The sequence below is a fragment of the Chironomus tepperi genome, unplaced genomic scaffold, assembly GCF_022539635.2.
Source record: "Chironomus tepperi strain 1889 unplaced genomic scaffold, CSIRO-AGI_Ctep_v1 contig_373, whole genome shotgun sequence".
NCBI classification, from domain to species: Eukaryota; Metazoa; Arthropoda; class Insecta; order Diptera; family Chironomidae; genus Chironomus; species Chironomus tepperi.
In genome coordinates this window covers 381,660-407,520 of record NW_027226495.1, presented here as the reverse complement: position 1 = coordinate 407,520, position 25,861 = coordinate 381,660, and the positions used below count along the sequence as shown (strand labels likewise).

At 33.5% G+C, this 25,861-nt stretch overlaps 1 protein-coding gene across 1 annotated transcript in view; it reads left to right on the top strand.

Moving 5' to 3' along the window:
• Positions 1-25,861, top strand: part of LOC139095677 (putative uncharacterized protein DDB_G0277255) — a 74,506-nt gene that overhangs the window by 43,300 nt on the left and 5,345 nt on the right. Inside the window, exons 4-5 of the mRNA XM_070647117.1 lie at positions 19,161-19,261; positions 19,322-19,405. Coding sequence (XP_070503218.1) covers positions 19,161-19,261; positions 19,322-19,405 — 185 coding nt within the window. The remainder of the gene's footprint in view (positions 1-19,160; positions 19,262-19,321; positions 19,406-25,861) is intronic.

The following is a 25,861-nucleotide window of genomic DNA, read 5'->3' as shown; positions in this document are numbered from 1 at the left end:
CTAAGGCTAATGAACTAGGCTAAGGCAAAATTAAGACTAAGGCTTTTACTTGGAAACTTCCACAGTTTATGATTTAAAAACACATGGCATACAAATGACTGAAAATCCGATCATAGACCGACTTGACTTTGACCTGAGACTGAATTTCATCAAATCAGTCCGATCGGCACAATCGGCAAATATAACCGGATTTCTGTGGCAGCCACTTGGCTTTAAGTATAGACCGATTCGTCGCCGTGGTATAAACATTTCAATTAGTGCCGATAGGGATAGTAGTGCACTAAAACTAGAGTCAGCTACAGAGAACTGATTGGAGGTCTTGTTAAAAGTGTTTTGTAAACTTGTCTAAAGTCAGAAGTAAGCTTGAGTGTTTAAAGCTAGCTTTGATTGAATCTTGAAACATTCAAACTTGAGGCTAGAGACACATTAGCCGGAGGTTGAAATTATCGACATAAACGTCTCCGTGTTTTGCCACAAAACCGTCTACAATCCAACATTTTCGACATACCAATCTATCCACCTCACATTGCTTGACTGTTCAATCTAAATCGAAAAATCCACATAGAATGAAATAAAGAGCAAAAACCGCTTAAAGGCAGAGACCAACAAAAAAAAAATTCCAAGAAAAAATGTTTTGTTAAAGAATAAAAAAAAAAAATGGAATGAGCTGAAAAATGATACTTTTTTTTTGGGTATTTATGTGTTATTCTACGTCTGGATCCAGCCACAAATTAGCCTCAACTCAAAAAATTGCCGTGCGTAAATATTTACTTGCTGTCTCTTTCTGTCTTCTTGTGTTAAAACCACATAATTTGATTTTTTTTGCCAGGCATCAAATGAATTGCGGATCATCTCCTTAATTTTTGCTGTTTCCATTCCACTTGACGGATCATTAAGGAATGAGTAAATTATATTCGCAATCAATTATGAAAAAATTTCATTTTTTCGGCATTTTTTGCTCATTTTGGAACAAGAATCTTCTTGACTTGCTTTTTTTATGAGTGGTAAAATTACTTTGATGATGAATTTCATTCGATTAAGAACTCACTGAGTGGTATGGAACGAGAATGTGAAAATTAATGGACTATTGTATGTTGAATATGGATATGAAATAAACTCATCAATAATGGACTATTTTTTTATTTTGAGATTTAGAGGTCAAACCGCTTGTTGTGTAGAATGCCACATAGCATACAAAAAAAAATTGGTTTTATGGCATGTCTTAGTGTGATGAGGTTTTGCTGATATTCGAGCGAAAAATTATTGGTGAATGTAAAAGTTTTTTTTTGTGCTGAATGTGCTGCTATTTTGCATGAATGATATGAGAAAGTACTAGAATGTAACCACATTTCTTGCATGAAAATTACACAAGCGTTGAAAGTCTTTAGCAGTGATGTGGTTTTACGGTATTAGAGCTTGTATGAGAATGACTTTTTGTGCAATGATAGAACTTAAGGTTGCTGTAGGAAAGTTTGGTGTTTGTTGTTGAGAATAGAAATTGAACAAGAATTCTAAACAAAAGCAATCAGGGGGAGAGGAGGATGATCCGAGTTTCGAGTTCTCGAAAAAGCTTTGATAATAGTCATTCCGATGAAAGGAAGCCTTTACTAGGTCAGCCATTTGCTGTATTTTTGCCGGGACCATAAGAACCCCTGTAGTGATAAATTTGGAATTGTCCCAAATTTATCCAAAAAGTCCCGATTTTTTGGAAAAATCCTCAGGTCTTCCTAGCTTTTACGTCATTTTCGGAAACACAAGACGTAAAAATGCCCAAAAATCAAGCCTCAGACCGACTTGATGTAACACGTGGCTGAATTTCATCAAATCTGGTCTAAGGCAAGAGTCAGGCTTTGTGGCGAATTTTCGCCCATTTCTCCACCGAGTGCCTTCTGGTACCTTGACATTGTGAATCAAAATAGCCCCAACAACCACATTGTACAACTCTGCACACTTATTAAGCCTTAGCGCTCTTAATGATGCTCCATAAGAACATTATCGACTAAAGTACACTTGAACATTAAAATCTTAAAAAGTCATTTTCAAGCAAAAGTTATTAAAAATCGACAGCTGTACAAAAGAGAGTCAATATTTTATTAAGAATGTTTATTTTATGTTCCTTCATTATTTGTATAAAGCTTGAATAAAATTAACTTTTTTTCATTTAATGACGTTGCTGTATTTTGTTGGTAATTTGGTTAAATATTAAGCTTGTAAAGTCAATAAATTTTGTAGAAAAATTTACGAAATTTTTCAAATTTGAATTAAAATTCAAATTAAGCTTGAAACTTCTATTTTTGTGAACAGAAAAATTGAAAAATTTAAATTTCACTCTTTAATTCATTCAGTCACTTAAGTCTCATCTTTGGCCCGCAAGACTCCATCAACATATCATTTTCACTTTTATCTCTTCCGAAACGCATAAGAATTTTTTTCTTATTTCTGATTCTATCGTTTCCATTCGTTTCATGTGTATGTATGTAAGAAATCCATTTTCATAATGTTTATTTTGTAACATGAAACGACGACGCATAAGACATTAAAAATATTCGTCATCACATATCCATGCATAAACACATTGGTTATTTAAGTGTAGAATGAGAGATAGAAGAGTTTTTTTTTTGGTTGATGCGTGTGGCAGAGATGTGATTTGAGATAGTTTAAGGTTAGATTAATGATTAGATTTATTTTGGAGGATTTCATCAAGATTTTATAATATTGAGCTAGAATTCTTTTGAATTTCACACAATTTTGGTTACATTTTTAAGGATTTTGTTCATAAATATGTCAGAGCTTGACAAAATTCGAGTTCTGATGCAAAATATTGAACCAGAAGACACAACGACATTAATCTGGGACAATTGTGACTTCAGATCAGATTAATTAGGTTTCAAAACAGAATTACATCAGTCTGGGGTCAGATTATTCGCCTTTTCTACGCAGTTTGTCTTCTAAATCTATACAGTATTAATAAAATCTTTCAAAATACATCCAAAATTTTGTGAAATTCAATCGAGTTTAAGCTGAATATTACGAAATCTTCCAGAATAAAGCGCTCATTTATCAGAACTCTATCTGAATTTTGGAAAATCCGCAAGAATTCTGGCAGTATTTTGTGAATTCAATCTGAAACCTGACACAATGCAGTTAAGAGATGAATTTTCAGCCAGAATCCCATAAAAATTCTACAAAATCACACAAAACCAACAAGATCCCCAACCCTGTATCAGCATAGAAAAATACATCATGAAGATAGAATTTACATCTATGAAAAATTAAACATTAAAAGAGCGTCTGGATTTATTTTTATGACTTTCTACTTCATGATTTTTGTTTTTATTTTTCTTGTCTCTGTTATTACTGTGAACGAGAGTAGCGACATCAGAGATCGTATGCAGCAAATATTTACTTTATCATGCTTCCATGACTGTATTTGTCTTTTTGCTTACTTTTATTTCTAACTCAACAAGACTTTTTTCTTGACTTTATATTTTTTTTTACAATTTTAATTGAGTTAAGCAATTTTTTTTAATCTTAAAAAACAGTCTCAGACGAGTTATTTTGTGTAGATTTAAGATTTATTGACAAAATATTCAAACGTGCAGAAACTTGTAAATTTTCTCTCAAAAAATAAACTTTATTTTTCGTTTGTCGGAATGAAGCAAGTGATTTCAATAACATTTTTTACTTTTATTGGAAATTTATTCAAATTATCTGCAAAAAATTGCAAATTTTCTGTACACATGCTCAGGAGTTGAGGTCGTTTTAATGGGTTATGGCTTTTTTTCTTGTAGATGCTCGTTTGAATGATATTGATGGAGAGATTTGTGAATTTAGATGAGGTTGAGGTAGGGGTATGGACGTCCATTTTAGGGAATGGTTTTTATGACTGATTGTTGATGAATTTTTTGGAATTTTAATGGATTAATCACGAAATTTTAGATTTGAATTTGGGATTTAATATGCATAAGTAGTTTTAGAAATGCAAATAGAACATTTTAAGGCACTTAGACTGATTTAAGTGTTAATAAAGCCCTACAATCGACACCAGGCCAACTTCATGCTTTATTATTCACTAAAAAAGTGACAGAATTATCTGGTATATTACCTAGCCACTCGACCATAGAACTCTTACCTTTCGCACTAGCAAATAGGTCTAAATATGACTCAATACATACCCAAATTTTCACCTTTTAAATTTACCCAAAACATCTCCTAGAACAAAATAATAAAAATAAAAAATTACAATTTTCAATAAAAAGCCCATTGAATTTTCAAAAAAATCGATCAAATTCAGCTTACTACATATTTCCACGAATACTCATCGTACAACAAAATACCTTCATTCAATACATTATTTTTTATGAAATCGAGAAAAATAAAAGCAAAAAAATCAAGCATGAAAATTTTTTTATCGTAAAGATTTTTTCGCTTGAAAGAACTGCTTTATTTTGAAAAATCCAATTGAATGTGCCTCAATATTCATAAATTGCCACTTCTTTCACGATATAACGTTGAGGATGAGAATGAGAATACCCCAAGCACTTGAGGAATCACATAACAATAACCCATTAATGATCCATTAAGTATTTGTAAGTACCGATGTATAAAGTCTTTATTGGGATGTTTTCATCCACAACATACAATAATGAAAATGGCAATCAACCATATCGAAATATTAAAAAAAAATTGCACTTGAATTTCATGTTGCTTGAAATTAATTCTATTGATATCTTTGAAGCAGGGGTGTGGCCACACCCACATGTGGGTTTGGATCTGACGAGTTTGAGGGAATTGTGGGTTTTTTAGACTGTTTCGCTGCTAGGTGCAAGCTAGACGTTTGCTGACACACGAAAATATATTTTTTAAGGTCTAATCTAAAGCAATTTACCATAGACCTTTGTTGACTGTAAACATAGCCCAGCCCTGTAGACATAGTCCAATCCCAAACCAACACTGTCTGTGTAGGTATTTCCATTTCATTATTTTCGTAAAATTTCATGAATTACGAGAAAAAGAACGCAAAAAAAAGAATTCATTTTGCTTGTGTTTTATGAAAATTTTTCTCATCTCACATTTGCTGTGATTCTCGCAATTTATTTTCATTCACGCAAATTAAATTAGCCTAAATATACATTGAAAATGCACAAGAAGAGAGAGAATGAAGAATTCTGTGTTTGCAATGTAGAATGAAGATGGAAAACAACAAAAATATTTTTTTTTTTTTTTTTGGCAAATGGAACATTAAAACAAGTAAAATGACTGTGAAATATTTGATTTAGACCAAAAAAAGAGAATTTTTCATTTAAAGTTGAAATTTTTAGTTTGTTGAAAATGAATTAAATTGGCAAACAACCGCAGTTGAATTAAATTTATTTGGATTGAATTTTTGAAGATTTTGTGTTTTTGATTGTGGATTTGTTGGGGATTAAAGCAACATCTTTTGGGGAATATGGAAGAATTTGAAGAATTAAACTTTTTGAAATATTTGAATTTTTCAAAATTTTCAACTTTTTTGAAATTAATTAAATTTTTGCAAATTTTTAAAATTTCTTCAAATTTCTTCAAATTGTTCAAATTTCTTCAAATTCTTCAAATTTTTTAAATTCTTCAAATTTCTTCAAATTCCTTTCTTAAAAATTCTTTAAATTTATCAAATTTCTCCAAATTCTTCAAATTTTATCAAATTTCTTCAAATTTATCAAATTTCTTCAAATTTCTTCAAATTCTTCAAATTTCTTCAAATTTCTTCAAATTTCTTCAAATTTCTTTAAATTCTTTCAAATTCTTCAAATTTTTTAAATTCTTTCAAATTCTTCAAATTTCTTTAAATTCTTCAAATTCTTTAAATTCTTCAAATTTTCCAAATTTCTTCAAATTTCTTCAAATTTTTCAAATTCTTCAAATTCTTTGAATTTTCAAATTTCTTCAAATTTTTCAAATTTTTTAAATTCTTCAAATTTCTTTAAATTCTTCAAATTTCTCCAAATTCTTCAAATTTCTTCAAAATTTTCAAATTTCTCCAAATTCTTTGAAATTTCTTTTCAAATTTCTTCAAATTTTTCAAATTTTTCAAATTTTTAAATTTCTTCAAATTCTTCAAATTTTTTAAATTCTTCAAATTTTTCGAAATTTTTCAAATTTTTTAAATTTTTAAATTTCTTAAATTTTCGTCAATTTTTTCAAAATTTTCAAATTTTTAATTTTTTTTTAATTATTTAGATTTTTTCAAATTCTTTAAAATATTTCAAAATCAAATTTCTTTCAAAAATTCAAAGATTTCTCAACACAACAATCAAAAATCTCAACACACAACCCTCACTCATCCGTCCATAAAACCAATAAAAAACAAATGAAGTTTGAACAAGCAAACCATAAAAAAAAGAATTTTTTATTAAAATTTATGTAAGTTCTTTCATCCTCTGATACAAGGCGATGACAAATCACCGACTACAACTCAAAATGAAAATCTTTTTTTATTGCACACAATTTTTGTATCTAAAATTAGAATTCCCCTCATCATGTTGAAATCCACACTTCACACTGTATCCGACAAAAAGTGTGAAGATTTTTCCAGCTAAAATAAGGCATTAAGACCTATTTCATCGCATACAATTTAAATGTATGCGTCAAATGAAATTTTTGTTATGAAAAAAATTTTATGTTTACGAGAAAAACCATAAAGTAAAATGCGGAAATGCCTGCCATGGATTTGTTTACGTCCAGAAAATTGGATTTTTTCATTCATTCTCAATTTTCTTTTTAAAGCTTCCACTTCTTTACATTCTCAATGTAATTCCGGATGTAATGTCTAGGACTTAAATTTGTTTGATGAAAAATTTGAGAAAATTGAATTATTTAAATTAGGAAAATTTCCTTTTGATGACAGAGCATGAATGAAATTTTATATTATATTTTTGGGTATTTCAGTTCTTTTTTTGTGTTATTATGTCACTTATTCATCGGTAAACAAGAAATTTTTTTGGGGAGGTAAATTAAATGAACTGAAACACAAAGTAGCGTGGCTCATTCTGATACCCAAAAAAATGCTTCTTTTTTCTTTCATAAATTATTCAATCATTTTTGAATAAGACTGAATTTATGATTATTCTTATTCATTTCGGCTGAGGGTGCTCTTGGGAGTTCTTTTGAAATATGAATTGGCAAATTACCGAAATTGAATGTTTTTGTGGAATGAATTTTCAGATCGACAGATGTCATTGAACTGTGAATTTATTATGTTTTTGTGTATACTAGTTATTAATAGTGATATTGACATACTCGACATACTTGAAAAAGTCGAAAAATATCAGGACCTCTAACTGGCTGATTTTTCATGGCATGTCTATTGAATTTATTAATTATTGGTCTGATATGACCTAATGGACATTAAACTGACTTTTTCTGGTTTCCAAGTTAAATACTATGTACATTGATACTTATGACTTGGATTTAAAGATCAATTTTGTCCATGAACTCTATAGGTGACGCCTGTTCCCTCTACCTTGGATTTCAATTGAGAATTGTCTGTTGGAAGTGCAACAATATCTTGATTGACAGCTTCTTTTATGATTCTTTATCACGTGCTCTCCATCTAAACAGTCAGACATAAAACCTTCTTAATAGAGCTTTATCGCCGTCTTCTAATAACTTTTTCATGTTCCCTTGATTTTTTTACAATGTCAATCCCCAACGATTGGATTTCACATTTCTTCTGAGATAATTATTTTAGTAATGCATATATGTGTTAATGTCATGTTAATTAGAAGTAGAGTAGAAAGGAACTCGACCAATTCTTGTGTCTTCAAGAAGATCTTTTTACAAATATTTAACCCAAATCGACTTTGAATTTATCAATTTTGTCTATTATAATATTTTGAAATATTTTGGATTATCTACGCTTTGTTTGATAATACTATAGTCACTGTCATAATTCACTAATTACCCAATAAAGTGTGTTACTCAACCGTTCAAATTCACAAACACATTTATTCCGATTTACGCCTTAAAAACACAAATTTTTTCCTCCAAATAATCAATTCAAATGACACAAAAATCCCAAAAAAAAAAAAATTCTCAATTTCAATTATTTTTCAATTTCCATCATCTCATAAATATTCATGATTTACTTCCCAACAATTCAAGAAAAAAATTATTTTTTTACACAAATCAAAAAGTTTTTTAAGTGACAAAAGTAAAATTGAAGAATAAATTTTTTTTGAAGCCTACGCTCAATGATGATTGTCCTTATTATTTTCATCAGTAAGCCCGGGTGACACATGTGAAGAAGGGGTCCGTTATGGAGGATAAGGCTTAATTTGGTATTTTTATGGACGTTAAATTGGGTAGCTTTCCAGTGGAATTAGTAAAATATCGGTTTAGTTTTGGAAAAAATCGCGGCTCAAGCCTCCCTTTGTAGGGTAGAGACAATTTAAAGTGTTAATATTCGAAGCGTCATCAAAGGAGTGGTTCTGATCCCACTATAAACTGTTGGCTTATTGAGTGCAGTGGTCTGGTGTACCCTCACTCGTTAACCATCATTAGTCGCAAATCGCCCTAGTGCAGCTCTGGATCTCAAAAATCTGAATATCATAAGTTTAATGAAGCCTTGAAAGCCTCAAAATCCTCAAAACCCTTAAATGCTCCTTGGATGAGCCTTGTTCATTTGTGCCTCTCGGGAAAGACTGGATTTAAGCAACGAATTTTGATACTTATTGTTTGACTGAGGCCCAAAAAGAAAAAAGTCTTTTTCACAAGTAAACTCAACATTTTCGTAAATGAATAAAGGAAGAAAAAGTCGCAAACAAAAACATCCAGTATGAAAAAGTTTTTCAATTAATATTAAATTTTTTTTTTTTTTTTCGTTAGCCTGCAAGCCAAAATATGATAAATCTACTAAAATTGTGAAAATGAGAGGAGTAAACGCAATTAAAAGTTTATCGAACCGACGACTTTTTCACTCTGCGACATCAAAATTTTGTCAAAAAGTTAATTTAATGACTTTATATCATAAAAAAATCCTTTAAAAAAGTTACGATGAAGACATTAGGAGTTATGATGCATATCCCAACCACATACGCGATTTTTTTTGAGTCACATAAATTTTTGATCACAAAACTTTTGCTCGCGCTTCTTTTTATGGCAACAAAAAAATTTTTCGTCAATAAAAAAATTTCCATCAAATAAATAATTCAGGTATCCATTTAGCTTAAATGGTGTTTGGAAACAGCCTCAGTTGGAGAGAAAAGGAAGTTGGAAGAAAATCGGGGGCGTTCACCTTTTGCGTAACGCTTTTAAGAGGGGTGATGGGTGGAGGGCAATCTGTGTGTGGCAAAGCTAGTGTGCAGCCAAAAAATAGCGGAATCACCATGAACCGTATGCCGTAAACGGTCTCAATCGATGTGTGCCGCAAAAATGAAAGGTTGCTCACCACTGCTTCCTTACTTACTTCCATAGTCATTTAGACCAACTGTGATCCATGGCCTCCCTCAGATGTCACCTAAAGCTGATTCTATCGCCGGTATCCGTTTGGCAATTGCTAATTCCAAATGCAGTACTGTTCACAACTGCGTTACGTAATAACTGAACGCACCCCAAAAAGGGAAAGCTGGAAGAAAGAAAAAGGAAAATAGATGATTAATTCGGTTCCCTTTTTTTCTTCAACTTTGTAAATATTTAATGAACAACAAATGGATCTTTGCATAAATTTTCTAATGACAAATTATGGTTGATTACTTTTGGAGTAGAAGCTTGTTGTGAAGAGGTGGGGGACCAGTCCCCAGGGTTAGTTGTGATAGGAAGCGTTTTTGGATTGTCTGGATCTGAGTTTAAAAGTATAATTCCCCTCAAAAACTTCTGACTTTGCTCATGCTAAGAGCTGTAATAATTTAACGCTTCAAATGTCAATTTTTAACACAATTTCCAGTTCCTGACCATAAATTTTGGTTTGATATGAATTTCAAAGCAACTTTGGACGTTCATTGAAAGCATCGAATTCTATGAAGTATTTTTGCACCATTCAATTTATCTCTAGATTAATCAAATCCTAAATAAGTAATTGGGATAAGTTTCAGGAATTGAATTCACACTCTTAATATCCTAACAGGCAATGTGGATCCTCATCTCAATTGAGCTCAATGAGCGTACTCATGAGTTGATAATAAATCAATATAATTGAGCATCGTCAATTTTGTAATCATACTCATGAGAATGCTCATTGTCTGTTCTGAATATTCATTTCTACATATCAAAATCAATACACGAGTGAAACAAGCTGAAACTCGTCGACCGCATGTCTAGTAAATAATTTTATGACATTTTCGTAGTTTTCTATGAAATGTCAGGTTTATAACTAGGCATATGGTTGACTAATCTCATTTTGTTCCAAATTAGACAACGATCAATATTATGATTATTAGTCTGTTAGGGAACTGTGTTCTAATATCTTACATTACCTCATTATCGGAATCATGAAATTTAACACAATTTATATGTTTTGCTTCATATATTCCAAAATAAAGAAAATAACGCTCATTACAGTGAGTACACTGGCAATTAAGCTGTGTAAATGCAACTGATTATGTTCTTACACAATTAAGCTTCCTATGTGTTGTCGAGAATGCTCTTTATCATTCAAGATTAAAATCCAAAACTTGACAATCTCCAAACCCATCTGACAACACCCCAAAAATAAAAAGTCATCTCAATTTTCAAAATCCACTTGAAATTCCACATACAAAAAAAAATCTAAATTGAATCATCATTTTTAGAACATTTTTTCCAAGAATTTCCACAGCCAAGCCGAATCTTCTCGCTTCTATTTTTATCACCAAAAATAAAGAATCTTAAAAGCAAAACGTCAAGACGAAAAACTCTCATTAAAAATCAATTTCCAAAAATGTTTTTTTCAATTTTTTCCTCTTCGTTCAGCACATAAATCGTATTTAATTTCATTTAATTAGATTCAGCTAAATAAGAACCAAAAAATACATAAATAAAATCCTTTATTTTTACTTCTTTTTTTTTCGGCACTCGACTAAATGAGGAATTTTACTCAATCACGCAACTCGCAAAAAATTTTTCACGTTTCTCAAGAATGAAAAATGATTTACGTAAGGCGATGCTATTGGAATGTTTGGCACTTTTTCACGCTTGTTGGTGTTTTTTATAAGTGCAGAGTTGGTGGTATTTTAATTTAGATATTATCGTGAATTGTGATTAATGGGGTGTAGTGGAATGGGTGGACAGGCTTGGTGATGTGATTATAGATTTTAGATTAGGTACGGTGTTACTTTATTGAAATGGTTCGTTTATGGATTGAAGTTGATAATGAGAAATTACATTTGTGATTGCTGCGTGAAAGAGTTGGACTGTATGCGCGAGGCACTTATTGTGAAATGGAATTTAGATTTTCTGTGTTTGGAGTATTGAAACGAGTCAGTCTTGAACAGAGTCGAAGTCAAGTCAATTTTATATAAAATCGAGTAAACTTCGAGCTCTAGATCTTGGATTGAAAACAGATTTGAGACTTAAAATCTTAAATAGGGCGTTAAAGGCCTCATTCGATAAGAATCTCAATTATTTTAACGCTGCAGTCAGAGTCGATTATTCCACTGGTGTTACGCTAAGCTTGGTTGTACATATTGTAGGGTGAGAGTAGCATTGGTAAGGTGAATGCGTTCGGATGCTGAGACTGCAAAAGAAATCCGTAACCCTGGCTGAAATGATATAACTCATAAAAAACTCTGGGGTTTAATTTGGACTTTCCCTAAGCTGAATAAGCCAAGGCATTGATGCTCAAAATTCTCATCTACAACATAGAATCTTTCATCCGGATGAAATTCAGTGTCAATGTCTTGGAGCAAGCTGCAACTAGTCGATTTTATCTTGTTTAAAATTTCATATTAATAGAACAAGTTTGTCATTTATTCCTAGAAAAAGGGTCTAGTCTGTTTCACACGTATTTTGTTGAAGTTCATCAAACCTTGACCTTTCAACATTGTTAAACTCTTTATTTTAAGTAAGTTCAAGGTTGAACATGTCAATAAAACTCAAAAATACACTCGAATATCACAAGTCGGTTAATTGATTCAAAATCCTTTTCATGTCGTGATGCCGGATTTAAATCGAAACAATACATTGGATTCTTGATCTAATTTGACTGAATTTTAAAATGTTTGGAAGAATTCTTCACACAAAGTACTAGTCGACTTCCAGTTATGGTTAGACATTAGGCAACACAAAGTTAGAGTAATGTCGGATTTGCAAGTCACGAAGTCACGCCGACCTAGGACAATATTATTGATCGATTAACTGACCTATTCAAAGCAATACAAAATCCACCACAACAATAAATTGAAAAATTCGCTTCGTCCATAAATACTCTTCATCACTAAATAATTCATTAACACCACATTATTATGCTTGATGAGATCGCACTTTCACTGCAATATCTCATTCGCTAACAATGGAAGCTTTTCTTTTTTACACAAAATTTCCTTCAATACACATTTCTTTGCACATACAATAAATTAATATATCATTAGCTCTTAATGTACTGAAAATTGAATATTGCGTATTTCTTGTTGTTCCTCATAAAAATTTATATTACAAACTTTTTTTTCATCATTTTATTCTTCATGGTGAATTAAGCTAATGAATGTTTTCTTTCCTTCCCTTTTTTTCGATCGCCCTTCTTCTTACCTTGCCATGCTTGTCTCATATGTGAATAATGACGGCGACGGTTACATCGTTGAAATCGATAATCGTGATTATGCATATATCGAGATATTTACATACTGTATTGTGAATATTGCGAAGTATTTACACACACGTAGGATTTATGCATGCTAGAAAATAAACGCAGATGGGGACTTTTTTTTTTTGGAGAACGGAAAATTTTTTCAATGACATTTAAGTGCTTTTCTATCTACTTAAATGCTAAATCTACACAAAATCTTGATTGAGAAACATCAAGTGAGATTTAAATTCAATTATTCGGTGAAACACTTATGCAATTTAGACAGTCAATAAAAGAAGAGTGAGGTGCTTCGGTTGGGTAATCGGTAAAGCGTTTAGAATGGATTTGATGTGGAGATTTGAAGATTATAGGTTCGAATCTTGTTATTTTCAAAGTTTAGGATCTAAAAAAGTTTCAATTTTGAGCGGCATAATGCAACGAACCGCATTTTGATGTAAAATTAGTCGAAATACACCGTCATGGTATCGTCAGAGCAACTTAGAGTGTCTACTCCGTTAATATAGAACGTCGACAGTGTCCTATTAACTATCTTGTGTTGCTCGAACGAATTTCGCCACTCGGAAGGCACACAGGGTAGAAATGACCAGATATTCACTGCAAATCCACCCCTTAGTCAGCTTGTTTCCGGTCCCATGCTAAATTAGATGAAGTCTGGTCTTAGGTTAGCGTTAAGTCATCTTAAGGCCGCATTATCGTCCATTTCTAGTCCATGTACTTTCTGGACAGCTTATTGCATACGATTTAAACGAAATTACAGCATGAGACTAAATAACTGGTCAAAAATTAGAATTTAACTTGAAACATAGCCTGAAAGAACACATTGCGTTCGAAAGTCATAAATTGTGTCCCCAGGTTGCATAAGTCTAGCTTCAAGTCGGCAAATTTGGAAAATTCTGGTCGCAATGATTCGAAGTCAGAGTCTCACTGGCCTAGGAACAGCGTTTTCCGACTTTAACTCGCCGAATATGCTTTTGGGAAGTATCATGAGGGTTTGATTCACTTGTTGAACTACTATCAAGCTTTCAAGTTGCCCTTTCATCATCGTTAAGTCACAAAACCTCGATAAAATTATATCCCACATGACTAGTAATCAAGAAACCTTCAATTTCGAACATCCATTAAAATGTTGACCGATTTCCAATATTTTAATACAGTGACTATACAAAAAAACATCCTGACAAGGCTAAAATTAAGCCCAACAAAGAGGAAATAGAGCAAAAGAGGAAAGCCCTCCAGCGAAATGAATGAAAAAGGCAGTGCGAGTGAGAGAAAAACTTCATATCTGCATAAATGTGGGTAACGAAAAATAAAGGAAATAAACAGAATCGTATAAAATATTTATGGGCAAAAGCGAATGATATTGATTTTGAAGGGGGAGAACAGCAAAACTTCCTATCCGTCTCAGTTGTTGAAATCATAAAGTCAGATTTTTTTTCCTTTCCATGCCTTAATATTAAAGAAAACGAAGCAAGACGTATGTAAGTACACAATTCATATACAGGCACAGCACAGAATATTATTATTTGTTTGTTATCACAGTCATCATCACACGCAGATGAAGGAAATAGGAAAAGAAAGGTCTCAAGTGAGATATATGTGTATGCATACCATACATGAACGTATTCAGTGGAAGTTCTGTAAACTAGTTTTACTGTCGTCAATTTTCATGCTTCATTTATCGAAATATTGAATCAGGCAAAAAAAATAAGAAAAGAGAGACGAGAAGCAGTCAGTAGAATGGGGAAAAGAAATCAATAAAATGAAAATAACAATGTGAAATGTTGCATGATATGTGGGTGGTACGTAATCAGAATAAGATGCTGTATATATATCGTATACAACCTGTCTTGTGCTTATATATCTCAATCTCAATATTAAATTTGTTCTGTCATTCTCAATGTCATGCTATCTCTAGGGAAATTCAAGTAAATGTGTACCACACACATAAAGTCACTGAAAAAAATGTCTTTTTTCTTTAAAAAGTTACGTTTTTTAAGGAAGAGTGATAGAAAAATAGATGATGGGAAATTATTGACTTTTGGCTGGAATTGAGCGCTGTTTTTGTAGGTTTATGTGGAGTCTTGAATAGAAATTCGGATCTCGTAGCTGGCTCTTATTTGGCTAGTATTTAATATGTTTTGACGCTTTAACCACTGCGTCACTGCTGCGTTTTCGCTGCTGTATTCAATATAGAATCGTGTCGAATTTTCCTTACAAAATCCTATCCGACTTCGAACTCTATTCGTAAGGTCCTGGAAACAAAAATCAGAAATAGATCATAAATTTGGACCAAAGTCGGCGTGACTCTGATTTGATGGCTAGCATGATGCCGTAATTTGATTCCAGTGACTAAGTTATGCCATTCAGGAGATAATCTTCTACCTCGATTTCCTGTATTCTAGCATCACTTAAGTTTTCAGACCCGGTCCTTAATCTGAGATTGCCCATAGATCCAATTTTGTCTTGAACTCGAGTTTTAAGTTTTTGAAGCATCTAAACTTCTAAAAAACCGACTAAAAAAGTAAAAATTTGGAAATGCCTGAATTTCGACTTAAATCTTCACATTTTGACTAGTCGTCTTGCCAATTACTTCACAGAAACACGTATTTGCATCCATTAGACATTAATACACTCAATAGCATTTTTCAATTTACATCCTTTATTTATTGTCCAGTCACTTGTCTAATTCTTTAAATTACTGCTCAAATATTGAGATATTAGAGTATCGGGAGCGCCCGTGACGCCCCATCTTCAGAATTTTCAGCTTCACATAGCTTCATGTGGCATCACAATTATCCACATTTCCCCTGATACCCCTCAATTTTCGGCTTCACATGACTTCCGTTCTTGTATCAGCAAAGGAATTGGGTGTTTATAATATAGATAACCCAAAAAATTAAAGATTTCTTAATAATATTGATCTAGTCCAAAAATCCACTTACGCTCTATTCTCTACAAGTAAAATCTCCAGTCAATCTGCCAAAACAACCTCAACCCCAGCACATTTCTCTTCCTTCACTTGAACATGAGCGTGAAAGATGAAAAATTGAGCCTTTAAATTTTCCTCCTTTTCACATCTCACCAGCTATGCATAGCAGTTGCCTAGTAGATATAGAGATATACACTTTAATAAAGAAAACTTTTTTATATATGTTCAAAATGGATTAAACTGAAGACACATTTGAGAGTTGGAAAATGGATTTTTTTTCGTTGTTGTGTGAGATATGTATGGATGGAAAAGAGAAGTCTTATGTTTATTTGTGTTTACATAGATATGTAGACAACAGAGATTAACTGTTGCACATAAGAATTATTTTTTTGTGCTTACTAAATTGTTGAAAGTCTTTTTTTTTTGTGGTGTACAAAACTGAAATATTTAGGAACAAAATTGTTTGGATGTGTTGGACTGAGAGATTCTTGAGGGAATATTTGGAATGCTGGTTAATGAATGAGTTTTTGGAATTTTTTGGATTAAATATTTACAGTGGGGTTTCCATAAGTTCCGAGACTGAGACATAGACTAAGACTTAAATTGAAGACTGAGACCTAGGCCAAGATCGAGACCATGACCGAGACCGAGATTGAAACTGACACTTAGACTGAGACTGAGACTGATACTGAGACTGAGACTGATACTGAGACTGAGACTGAGACTGAGACTCCTAGATACTCCTAGATACTCTTAGACACTCCAAGATACTCCTAGACACACCTAGACACCCCTGGACACACCTAGATACATCCTAGATACACCTAGATACTCTTAGATGCATCTAGACACACTTCTAGATAGACCTAGACACACCTAGACACACCTAGACACACCTAGACTCGACACATAGACACTCTTAGACATGACACTTTAGACACCCCTAGACACACCTAGATACTCTTAGACACACCTAGACACACCTAGACACTCTTAGACACACACTCCTAGACACATCCAGACACTCCAGGATGCACCTAGACACACTAAAACATTCCTAGACACAATTAGGCACACTTAGACACACTTGGACATTGGACTGAAAGAAAATCTCAAACTGGCCCCTAAATCCGTCCCTGATAATATATTCACTCATCAAAAAATTAACACGCAAAAAAATATTCTAAACAAATTTCAAAAACTAATTAAAAAGTTTCAAAATCTCATTTAACAGCGCAACAATCTCATTTTCGCTTATAAAATTCATGCTAATTAGTATAAATTCTTGCCATAAAAAAAAATTCCATTTCATTTCCAATTATTCAGACTTGATTAAACTCGAGATATATCTCAGATTTCACACAAAGAGGAAATTTCAGGTTTTTATCATCGATTATTGTAATGTCTTATTCTCTTCCATCATACGAGACGAAAAAAGAGTCATCATGCATATTAAATTAGCTTAAAAGACGAGACTTAAAATGATTAAATTAAAATTTATGATCAATTTTTCACCATCTTATCGTCGTCTTGTGTGTTTCTCATCACAGCAGTGATTCTTTCATATTAATTTCTGTTCAGTCCAGTTATGGAAAATGGCCAAGCTTAATAAATATTATAAATTCCATATTAATATCAAAACAAGTTAAGCTTATGATTGTTGTTTGAGGTGTGAAGGCAAATAAGTTTTATTTAATAATCTCATGTCGATTTAAGACTAATTGAATATCTTATATTTAATTGAGATAATTAGTTTTATCATGTAAATGATGCAGTTTATCGTGTGAGATTATGTCATGGTTGCATTTTGTGGATATGCGGTAGATTGATAGAGAGATTTGAGATATGTAGAGTAATTAGCCTCGCGGGTAGATTTTGTGGTTAGGAAGTGATGTTATGAATGAATTTTAATATAGTTAGGGGTGGATTAGTCGATCTCCAGGCATGGTCCGGTCATCAATTCTTCATCCAGAATAAATAGATTTTTTATCCAGTTTTCACAATTGGGTATAGGAGTATAGGGGCATATCTAGTGAAAAACTTGATAATTTTGAAATTACCCTTTGAATGTCTAGTTTATTACTTTGCATACGGCCCTTCAATCGCTGCCAATTTTGAAATTCTGATAGTCAGAAGGTGCATTTATGTGTCATTAAGGTGTTAGGGCTTACTTGCCATTTATAGTACTCATAATGTGTCTCAATCATAAGTACATTGTCAAGAATACAAAAATACAAAAAACGGAGCGAAGCGAGTACAAAAAATTTTCTCACATTGTAAGACTCTAGTTAGCCATTGGTTGAGCGAAGCTCACAAATTTTTGCGACCTGAACGGAGCGAATCGAGTGAAGGCGTGAAAATTTTCCCAGTTCGAGCGAAGCTTTAAAGCTCACAAATTTTTGCGACCTGAACGGAGCGAAGCGAGTGAAGGCGTGAAAATTTTCTCAGACGCGTGCCCTTTCGGTACCAAGATGGCTGAATTCGATTATCATTTTTTATTTCATAAATCTCTTACGAAATTTACAGTTTATCGCATCTGTCGCTCATGAAGCGTGACAGTCATCTCAGTTCAATATTGCAGTACTAAACCAAGCAATCAAATGAACCTCATCTAACAATGCAACTCGTCCCTTCAATACAAACTATACATCCCTATAGCTACAACTCATAAAAATCCCAACCTCATCATCCCATTCCCAAAGACCAAAGAATCCCAATTCCAAGACAAATAATTTCTCATAATTACCAGAATCATTAACCTTATCATTTCAGACTTCCGCATATTTGTTGACCTAATTTTACAGTTGATGCTTATGGATTCCGCAAATTAATCATATTATATTACACGCTATAATATGTTATATACTGCATAATTTAATATTCTTTTCTTCGTCATACTTCAGTCAACATTTAAACAATCAAAATTGAATGTTGAATGTTTTTCAGAATGTTTTTATTGTTAAACATGCGATAATTGTACAGACATGTGTGTATAGCATGCGAAAATAATAAGAACAAGCTGTAAAGAAGAATTTTCATGGTTGAGAGAATTTTGAATTTTTTTTATGCCTTTAATTTATTCCTATTCTGGGGATTTACTTGAAATTGAGAGATTTTAGATAAATTTCTAATGAAAAATTCATTACCTAATAAATTACAGTAAAAAGTACATTCTAAGAGATAGAACAACAGCCATATTCACACATGTAATTTCCACTCGACTGACTTCACATTATGAACAAAAAAAGAACAGACATAAATGAGGGAAAAATGTGAATATTTTGCATAAATTAACATAATAACAATAAGAGTTCAAAAGACGCGGTCACAGTTTCATATTTCACAGTGCGGCACTTGAAATAAGCTGAATAATCAGTACATTGACCTCTATTAAAGAATAAAATTTTATTTCACTTCCACCTGACCCTTTTTACTGCTTCTTTATTAATAAAAATCATTCTTTTTATTTTACAGATCAACATCAGATCGTTCAGGTAAAGACTGCTGTGGTCAGTGGTTCAATGGACCACCATTAAGATTTCTTGTCGCTCTCGTTGCACTTGGTGGTGTGGCATGTAAGTTATGACTTATAAATTCATACTTTCTGATGAAATCTTACAAGTTTTTTTATTCAGGCACACTTGGTGGTGCAACACTGGGATCAATTGCATTAGCTGGTTCACCGACATCACATCTTACAGCTGGCCTGCTGATGACTGGTGAGTTTAATCGTGTTGAATGAAATTCTTATCTAAAAATGTAAAAGTTTCTGTCTTGTTGATGAGTTTTGGTATCGCTGATGTAAAATAATGGTGGATAGAATTTGGAATAAGAGATTTTGTAAAGACATGCAGTGAATTGGAAGCTAAAGCATTGAGCAGAGCTTGAAGTTGATTTGGATTTTTATGGAAAAGTCGATCAAATCGGCTCAAGTCGACTTAACTCCATAAAATGTTCGAGTCGACTTTGAGCTCTGCAGTCACATTCCCGAGCAGCCAGCATGTTTGCTAGGGTACGGAACAGGTCGCCATATTATCAGTGAGACGTGAAATTGCCTCGACGGCCACATACTTACTTACTGGAACTACAATCCTACACTTGAAGGAGGAAATGCTCTCCATCTTATGACTTTGTTGCTGGGATTGTGACTTTTTGCGTCGACAGAAGTTCTGCAGAAATTCCATCGACGCAAAAAGTCACTCCCTGTTCTTGACTCTGTAACCTAGTTTGCACTAATTCTCTGTCCGTCCGTTTTTAGTTGTCCGTACATTCAGTTGACACTCTTTCATCACTGTTCTGCACTAAGTCCATTTTGGAGCTTTTAGTCACCTTTTACCCTTGTGGACTTCTTCCAAGGACAGTGTAGTAAACTTGAGTTTCCGTCTCAGCATTGACATTTTCTATGGCTACCCGACAGCAACGTGCCGGTTGATTTTGACCAATTTGTACGTCGGCAATTGCAATTCACCGCATTGTACAGCTCGGGATGCTGCACAAAAATATTCAAAACCATTTCTACATTTCCAATTTATGAACAAAACATGCAACAATTCCGAAAAGTCCTTAAAGTCTTACATCCAAGTAAAAAGGAGTGAAAAACTCAAGTACCAAGAAACTTTCTCACAACTAAAAGTACAGAAAAGTCAAAACTCATTAGAAATGCAAATGACAAACTCAACGTTTTTGTTGCTTTTACTGCCATTCTTGTTATTGTTGGATGGGTAACTTTGTAATTTTATTAAAAAGGCAACGACAAAAAAGAAGGAGTAAAATGGAAATTGATATTTTCGATTACTTCCCAATAGCTGACGAAGGAAATGAATGAAAAAGAAGGGAAAAAGATGGGAAGATTAATTTGGAATTTATTTTCATTTAATTCAATTAATATTGGCTGTTAAGATGGAGAGAGGATTGAATTTTATGTCACAATTGATTTTCCTTCATTTTATTTAATATTTTATGGATATTGAAGACCTCGTTTTGGAGCAATTTTGGAGTAATAAAAATTATATCATTGACATTGGAAAGTATTTAGAGGTTTAAATGTTATTTTATGATTTATGAGGCATCATTTGAGGGTATGCTAGGTGGGAGAAGGGAGGTTTTGAGTTTAAAATTCTTCAATAACAGCATGAAGCATTGTCATGTTGCAGGGGATATCAATGCAATGTAGCAAATCACAATTTTGTGAGTCGCGAATCATACAAACTGAATTGAAGTGAGTAAAACAGAGGAAAATAACTCAAATTTGATTAGAGTTTGGCTGGACTTGAGCCCGAGTGTTAAAGTCGACTGAGCTGATTCCTCAAACAGACAAGAACCATTCTAATGAGTTTGTCCTCAAAATTAAGCATCCTCAATTAAACTAACAGATCATACTCAAAAACATGCTCATTTAGATGATTATGTCCATTGTCTGTTCGGGTACGCCACTATAAACTACGTATATCTGTGTTAACTTGTTCATAATAGTCAACTGTCAAGTCTTAGATCCCAAAATTGTGTGGTCCTCTATTAACTAGTCTCCTAAAGATTAAAGCCGTTTCCTACCCCAAAAAGCACAAATCTATACTCAGTCCATATCTGTATTTGGCTTGAATCCGGCATCAAGCACTAGTCAAGGGTCTCATTGGCCTGTTCCAGGATTTTGTATTGATTACCGACCTGTGGAATTTAAGTAGCATTCTAACGGGAGTGGATCATCAGTTTCTGCCAACTATGGATTCCATTGAATCGATGGATTTTGTGAAATTTGTGAAATCCATGGTAAAATTTAAGAAAATCGTGGAATTTATGGATTTCTTGGGGGAATCGATGGAATTCATGGAAAATATGGATTAATTCGTAGAATCCATAGTTTCTGCCAGATGATCCGGACTCATTCTAACAGCAACTTTGTATGCAACTACACAAAATTTCCATTAAAGTCATCCCTAAATTCCACTTTAAATCCCAACTTTTCCATCACAAACGACAAAACCCCACTCAATGTCATTCCTTTAATGTCATTCCATGAACTTTGAAATAATTATTTCCCAGAATTAAGTACAAAGTTAATTGAAATCTTCCATAATCCTTAAATGAATATCCTTCTACAGTTTTCTGTATTTCCATCCATAAGCTGCCTTCGATATTTCATTAAAATAATTTTTTTAAAGACTTAGCGACGAAGAAAAATAAAACAACGGTAGACATTAATGTAGGAAGAAAAGAAAAAGAAATTTCCATAAAATGGAAGCGAGTCGACAATAATCCTCTTACTCATTCACTCACTTACCATTGTAATTATTCGTGTACTTTAATAATTAAGTAATTAAGCTCCTTACCTATTACCGCTGAACAGTTTCTCTTTTATGGTGAATTGTTTTTTGTGGAAATAGGAGGAATTAGAAGCTTCTTTTTTTTGGTCTTAGTGCAGTGGACTGGATTGTAGAGGGAGGGTGGGGATGTCTATGATCTGGATCACAATGTACCGAGCAGCACAGTCCGATGAACTGCAGATTTCGACTCAAAAAAGACTAAAAATCAATAATCTTGATGACGTCAGGACAACGTCACGTCCTACCATAAGTAAAGCTATGTAGGGGTTATCTAGCGACTATGCTGTGTTCTTCAGGTATATGGGGGTCTTATGGAGCCATAGAGGTCTCATTTAGATGATTTTACCAGAATTGACAGAAATTAATAGCATTTGAAGTCCAAACTTAAGTTGAGGCATCCTTCAGGACTTCTAGAGTCCCTAATTCCAACTCTAAAGTCCCTCCAGCTCTGAATTGCACGTCCATTCCAAATGCGCTTCAATACCTCATATCCGAATATTTCAAACTTGATTCCCCTTTTTATATTCATCTTCCACTTCCCTTTTCTGTTTAATCTATTGATAAGACATAATTAAAATAATATTTACAATCATTCCAGCATATCCAGAAGCGGCAACAATTTCTATAGATATTCGAAAATTCCATTTTAAATTCCCCCGGAACATTTTAAAGGAAACTTGCCAAAAGATTTTTTTTTCAATCAACCGATTTATCATTTCCTTAATGTGACACAAATTGGCATAAGAACTTGCTTGTTCCGACACATTTAATGGCATAAGTTATTATTAAATGTACAATTTTACATTGCATATGGAAATTAACATTGCGAATGATATTTAAAGGGTGATTTTGATGCATAATGAGGCACAGAAATTATTTGAATTGTTTCCAAAAATTTTGTATTTTATGTGTTTTGATGTGGATGGATTAGGAGATGATTTGGAGCAGTTGTGGGCAATCTGTGTGTCGCAGAACAGTTTTGCGTAGTAAGAATGTTTGAAAATGCCTTGAACTGTGTGACATTTGCGGTTTCGGTCATGGACTATCACCAAAGTGTGTCGAACCACAAAAAAGATTGCCAACCACTGCTGTAAAGGGTTTTAAATTGAATAATTTCAATATTGAGCTGTCTTAATGGCTGAACTAGATTCTTTAAGTCTATTTAGTTCATATCAATATATGTAGACATGCTGTACAGATAGCTGAATACTTTTTTAGTTCATTGTAGTTAAAATGCATTTGAAACTTATTAAGTTAGGGTTCTGGATCCCCAGATCTCAATGTTCTGATCTATGTCTCGAGATTTATGAAGACTATGATTTAGGTAAATACTCTTGTGGTCTGAGTTCCGTTCTTGGTCTCGAGAACTCGTCGATATCGAATTTTTGGGAAACCGAAATATTTGTGTGTTTTGTTGATTTCAAGTCACTCTGATTGATTAAATAAATGCTTAAAATTCATCAAATTCATAAAGTTGTATCCAACTCCATTAAAGTTAGAGTGGCCATCTGCTGTATTTTTGACGGGACGCTGATGTACTAAGAAATTGTACCAATCTACCCGAATATCACAAATTGGATAATTGATCAAATATCCGGTTCCAGGCTGTTGTTAGTCTGATTTGATATTGGATGTGGCTTCTATACCAGAGTCACTATAGCCTGATACTGTATTTTGGATTGATTAGCACACTTGTCCCTAACCGACAAAGAGCATGATTTCATGGTACAGAAAAACCACTTCGGTACCCAAATGAGGTCGCTTTGTCTGTTCGAATAGATTACATATTAAAGCTGCTTCCACTTCATCCATACTAATCCAAATAAAAAGTTCCATTTTCATTTCATTTCCATAAAATGAAAATTCACATCCCCAAAACTTTTACCTAATGCTTCCTTAAAAAAGAATCTAAATGCATCTTCCATTCTCATCTTGCATACCTTAAAAGAATATTACAAAGTATCACACCGTTAAGGAAGTGATGAGAGGAATTGCATAAAAAACTAGTGTATCGGGTAGAAACCCAATGCGGATATATTCACACCGTCCATAAAAAGTCTCGCGGGTAGGCATTTCGCTTGGCAAATGTTTGAGGGATCAAGCTCCAGCGGGTAGGCCAAGCTTCGCTTGGCATATTTTTGAGGAATCAGGCTCCATCGGGTAGGCCAAGCTTCGCTTGGCACATGTTTGAGGAATCAGGCTCCATACAGGCAAGCTTCGCTTGGCAAATGTTTGAGGGATCAGGCTCCAGCGGGTAGGCCGCTTGGCAAATGTTTGAGGGATCAAGCTCCAGCGGGTAGGCCAAGCTTCGCTTGGCATATGTTTGAGGAATCAGGCTCCATCGGGTAGGCTCCTTCGCTTGGCACATGTTTGAGGAATCAGGCTCCAGCGGGTAGGCCTTCGCTTGGCACATGTTTGAGGGATCAGGCTCCAGCGGGTAGGCCAAGCTTCGCTTGGCAAATGTTTGAGGGATCAGGCTCCAGCGGGTAGGCACATATTTGCAGAATCAATTTTCATACAATGTTCAATGTTTCAAAAATCATAGAAAACATTGATTTTGAAATTTTGTATGAAAACGAAAGTTTTTTGCTTTTTTAGAAGCAACGGCTGCTCCTGGCATGCCCAAAAACTAATCAGCTCTTCTATAGAGCAGCACGGATCGATTGCAAAAAACTAGAAGTCTCTACGATGTCTCGTTATTGAGATTTCTTGCTGATTAACTTGTTTGCTTGTTTGTTTGCTTGCTTACAGAAAGCGAATTTTTCGATTTTCTCAGCAATGCCTCAACCAATTTCAAATCTGTTTTTTGATTATGGTGAGGAATTCCAGGCACAAACTTTTTGTGATAGAACAGAACTTTCCATTATGCTTAGTTTGGCTGAAAAATCCAAAAAACTGGTTTTCAAATCTGAACAAATTCAATACATTCACACGTGAAAACGGTGTGAATATAAAAATTTCAACGCTAAGTAATTTTTATGATTATTTTTATTGACATTATCAAACATCATTAGCAAACATAAAGCTGTATATGCACGACTATATTATTAATGCAATATTCATGTCTCAAAAAACTGAGGCGGAATGAAAAGAAGTTTTTTTTCATTTTATGGGAAAAGCTTTATAGTTTCCTTAAGTGCTTCCTTGCATGAGTTTCTTTCCTTCTTCTTTTCGTCGCTTTTCGCCATATACCTTTAGACATGCCATTTTGCATATAAAAAAAATGAAAATTGCCAAAAAAGCTCATTATTATGAACTGACAAAAAATATGAAAGTTAATAGCGGAAATTGAAATTTCTTTTCTCGTTTGCGACTTGTGAAGGTTGAGGTAATTTTGGTGTCTGAGCTGTTTGGAAGTGTAAGAAGAGCTTATGTAGACATTTAAAGTGCAAAAAATTTCTTAAGTTGAGTGCTTATGAAGTCACATAAGTGTGATTTTAAGCAGATTTTTATGAGGATATTTAAATTTGAAGTTAGGTGCTCGTGTATGGGGGATTTTAAGGATACATGAATGCTCTTTGGGGTCGATCACTTATTAGGTAACAGAAAAATCAACTTTTAGACCTCCCACTTCCCCTCTGTAGCACCTCACTTTTCAAAATCTCGCTTTTTTTATTCAATTTATTTGAGTTCTTTGCATCTTAATCATACCCGACAAGCACATGACATAAAATAGTCAAAAATATCTATCACTAGGTCAGCGTGACTGCTGCTAGATGTAGATTTTATCAAATTTCATCAACCAGACCGGCGTAAATCTGGTCTGTGTAGATTTTTTGTGACTTTTTCTTCGCGATTTGCCTTTCTGACTAGATGTCCAATTGTAGTCATCAGTTGTATATAGCATGACTCCTC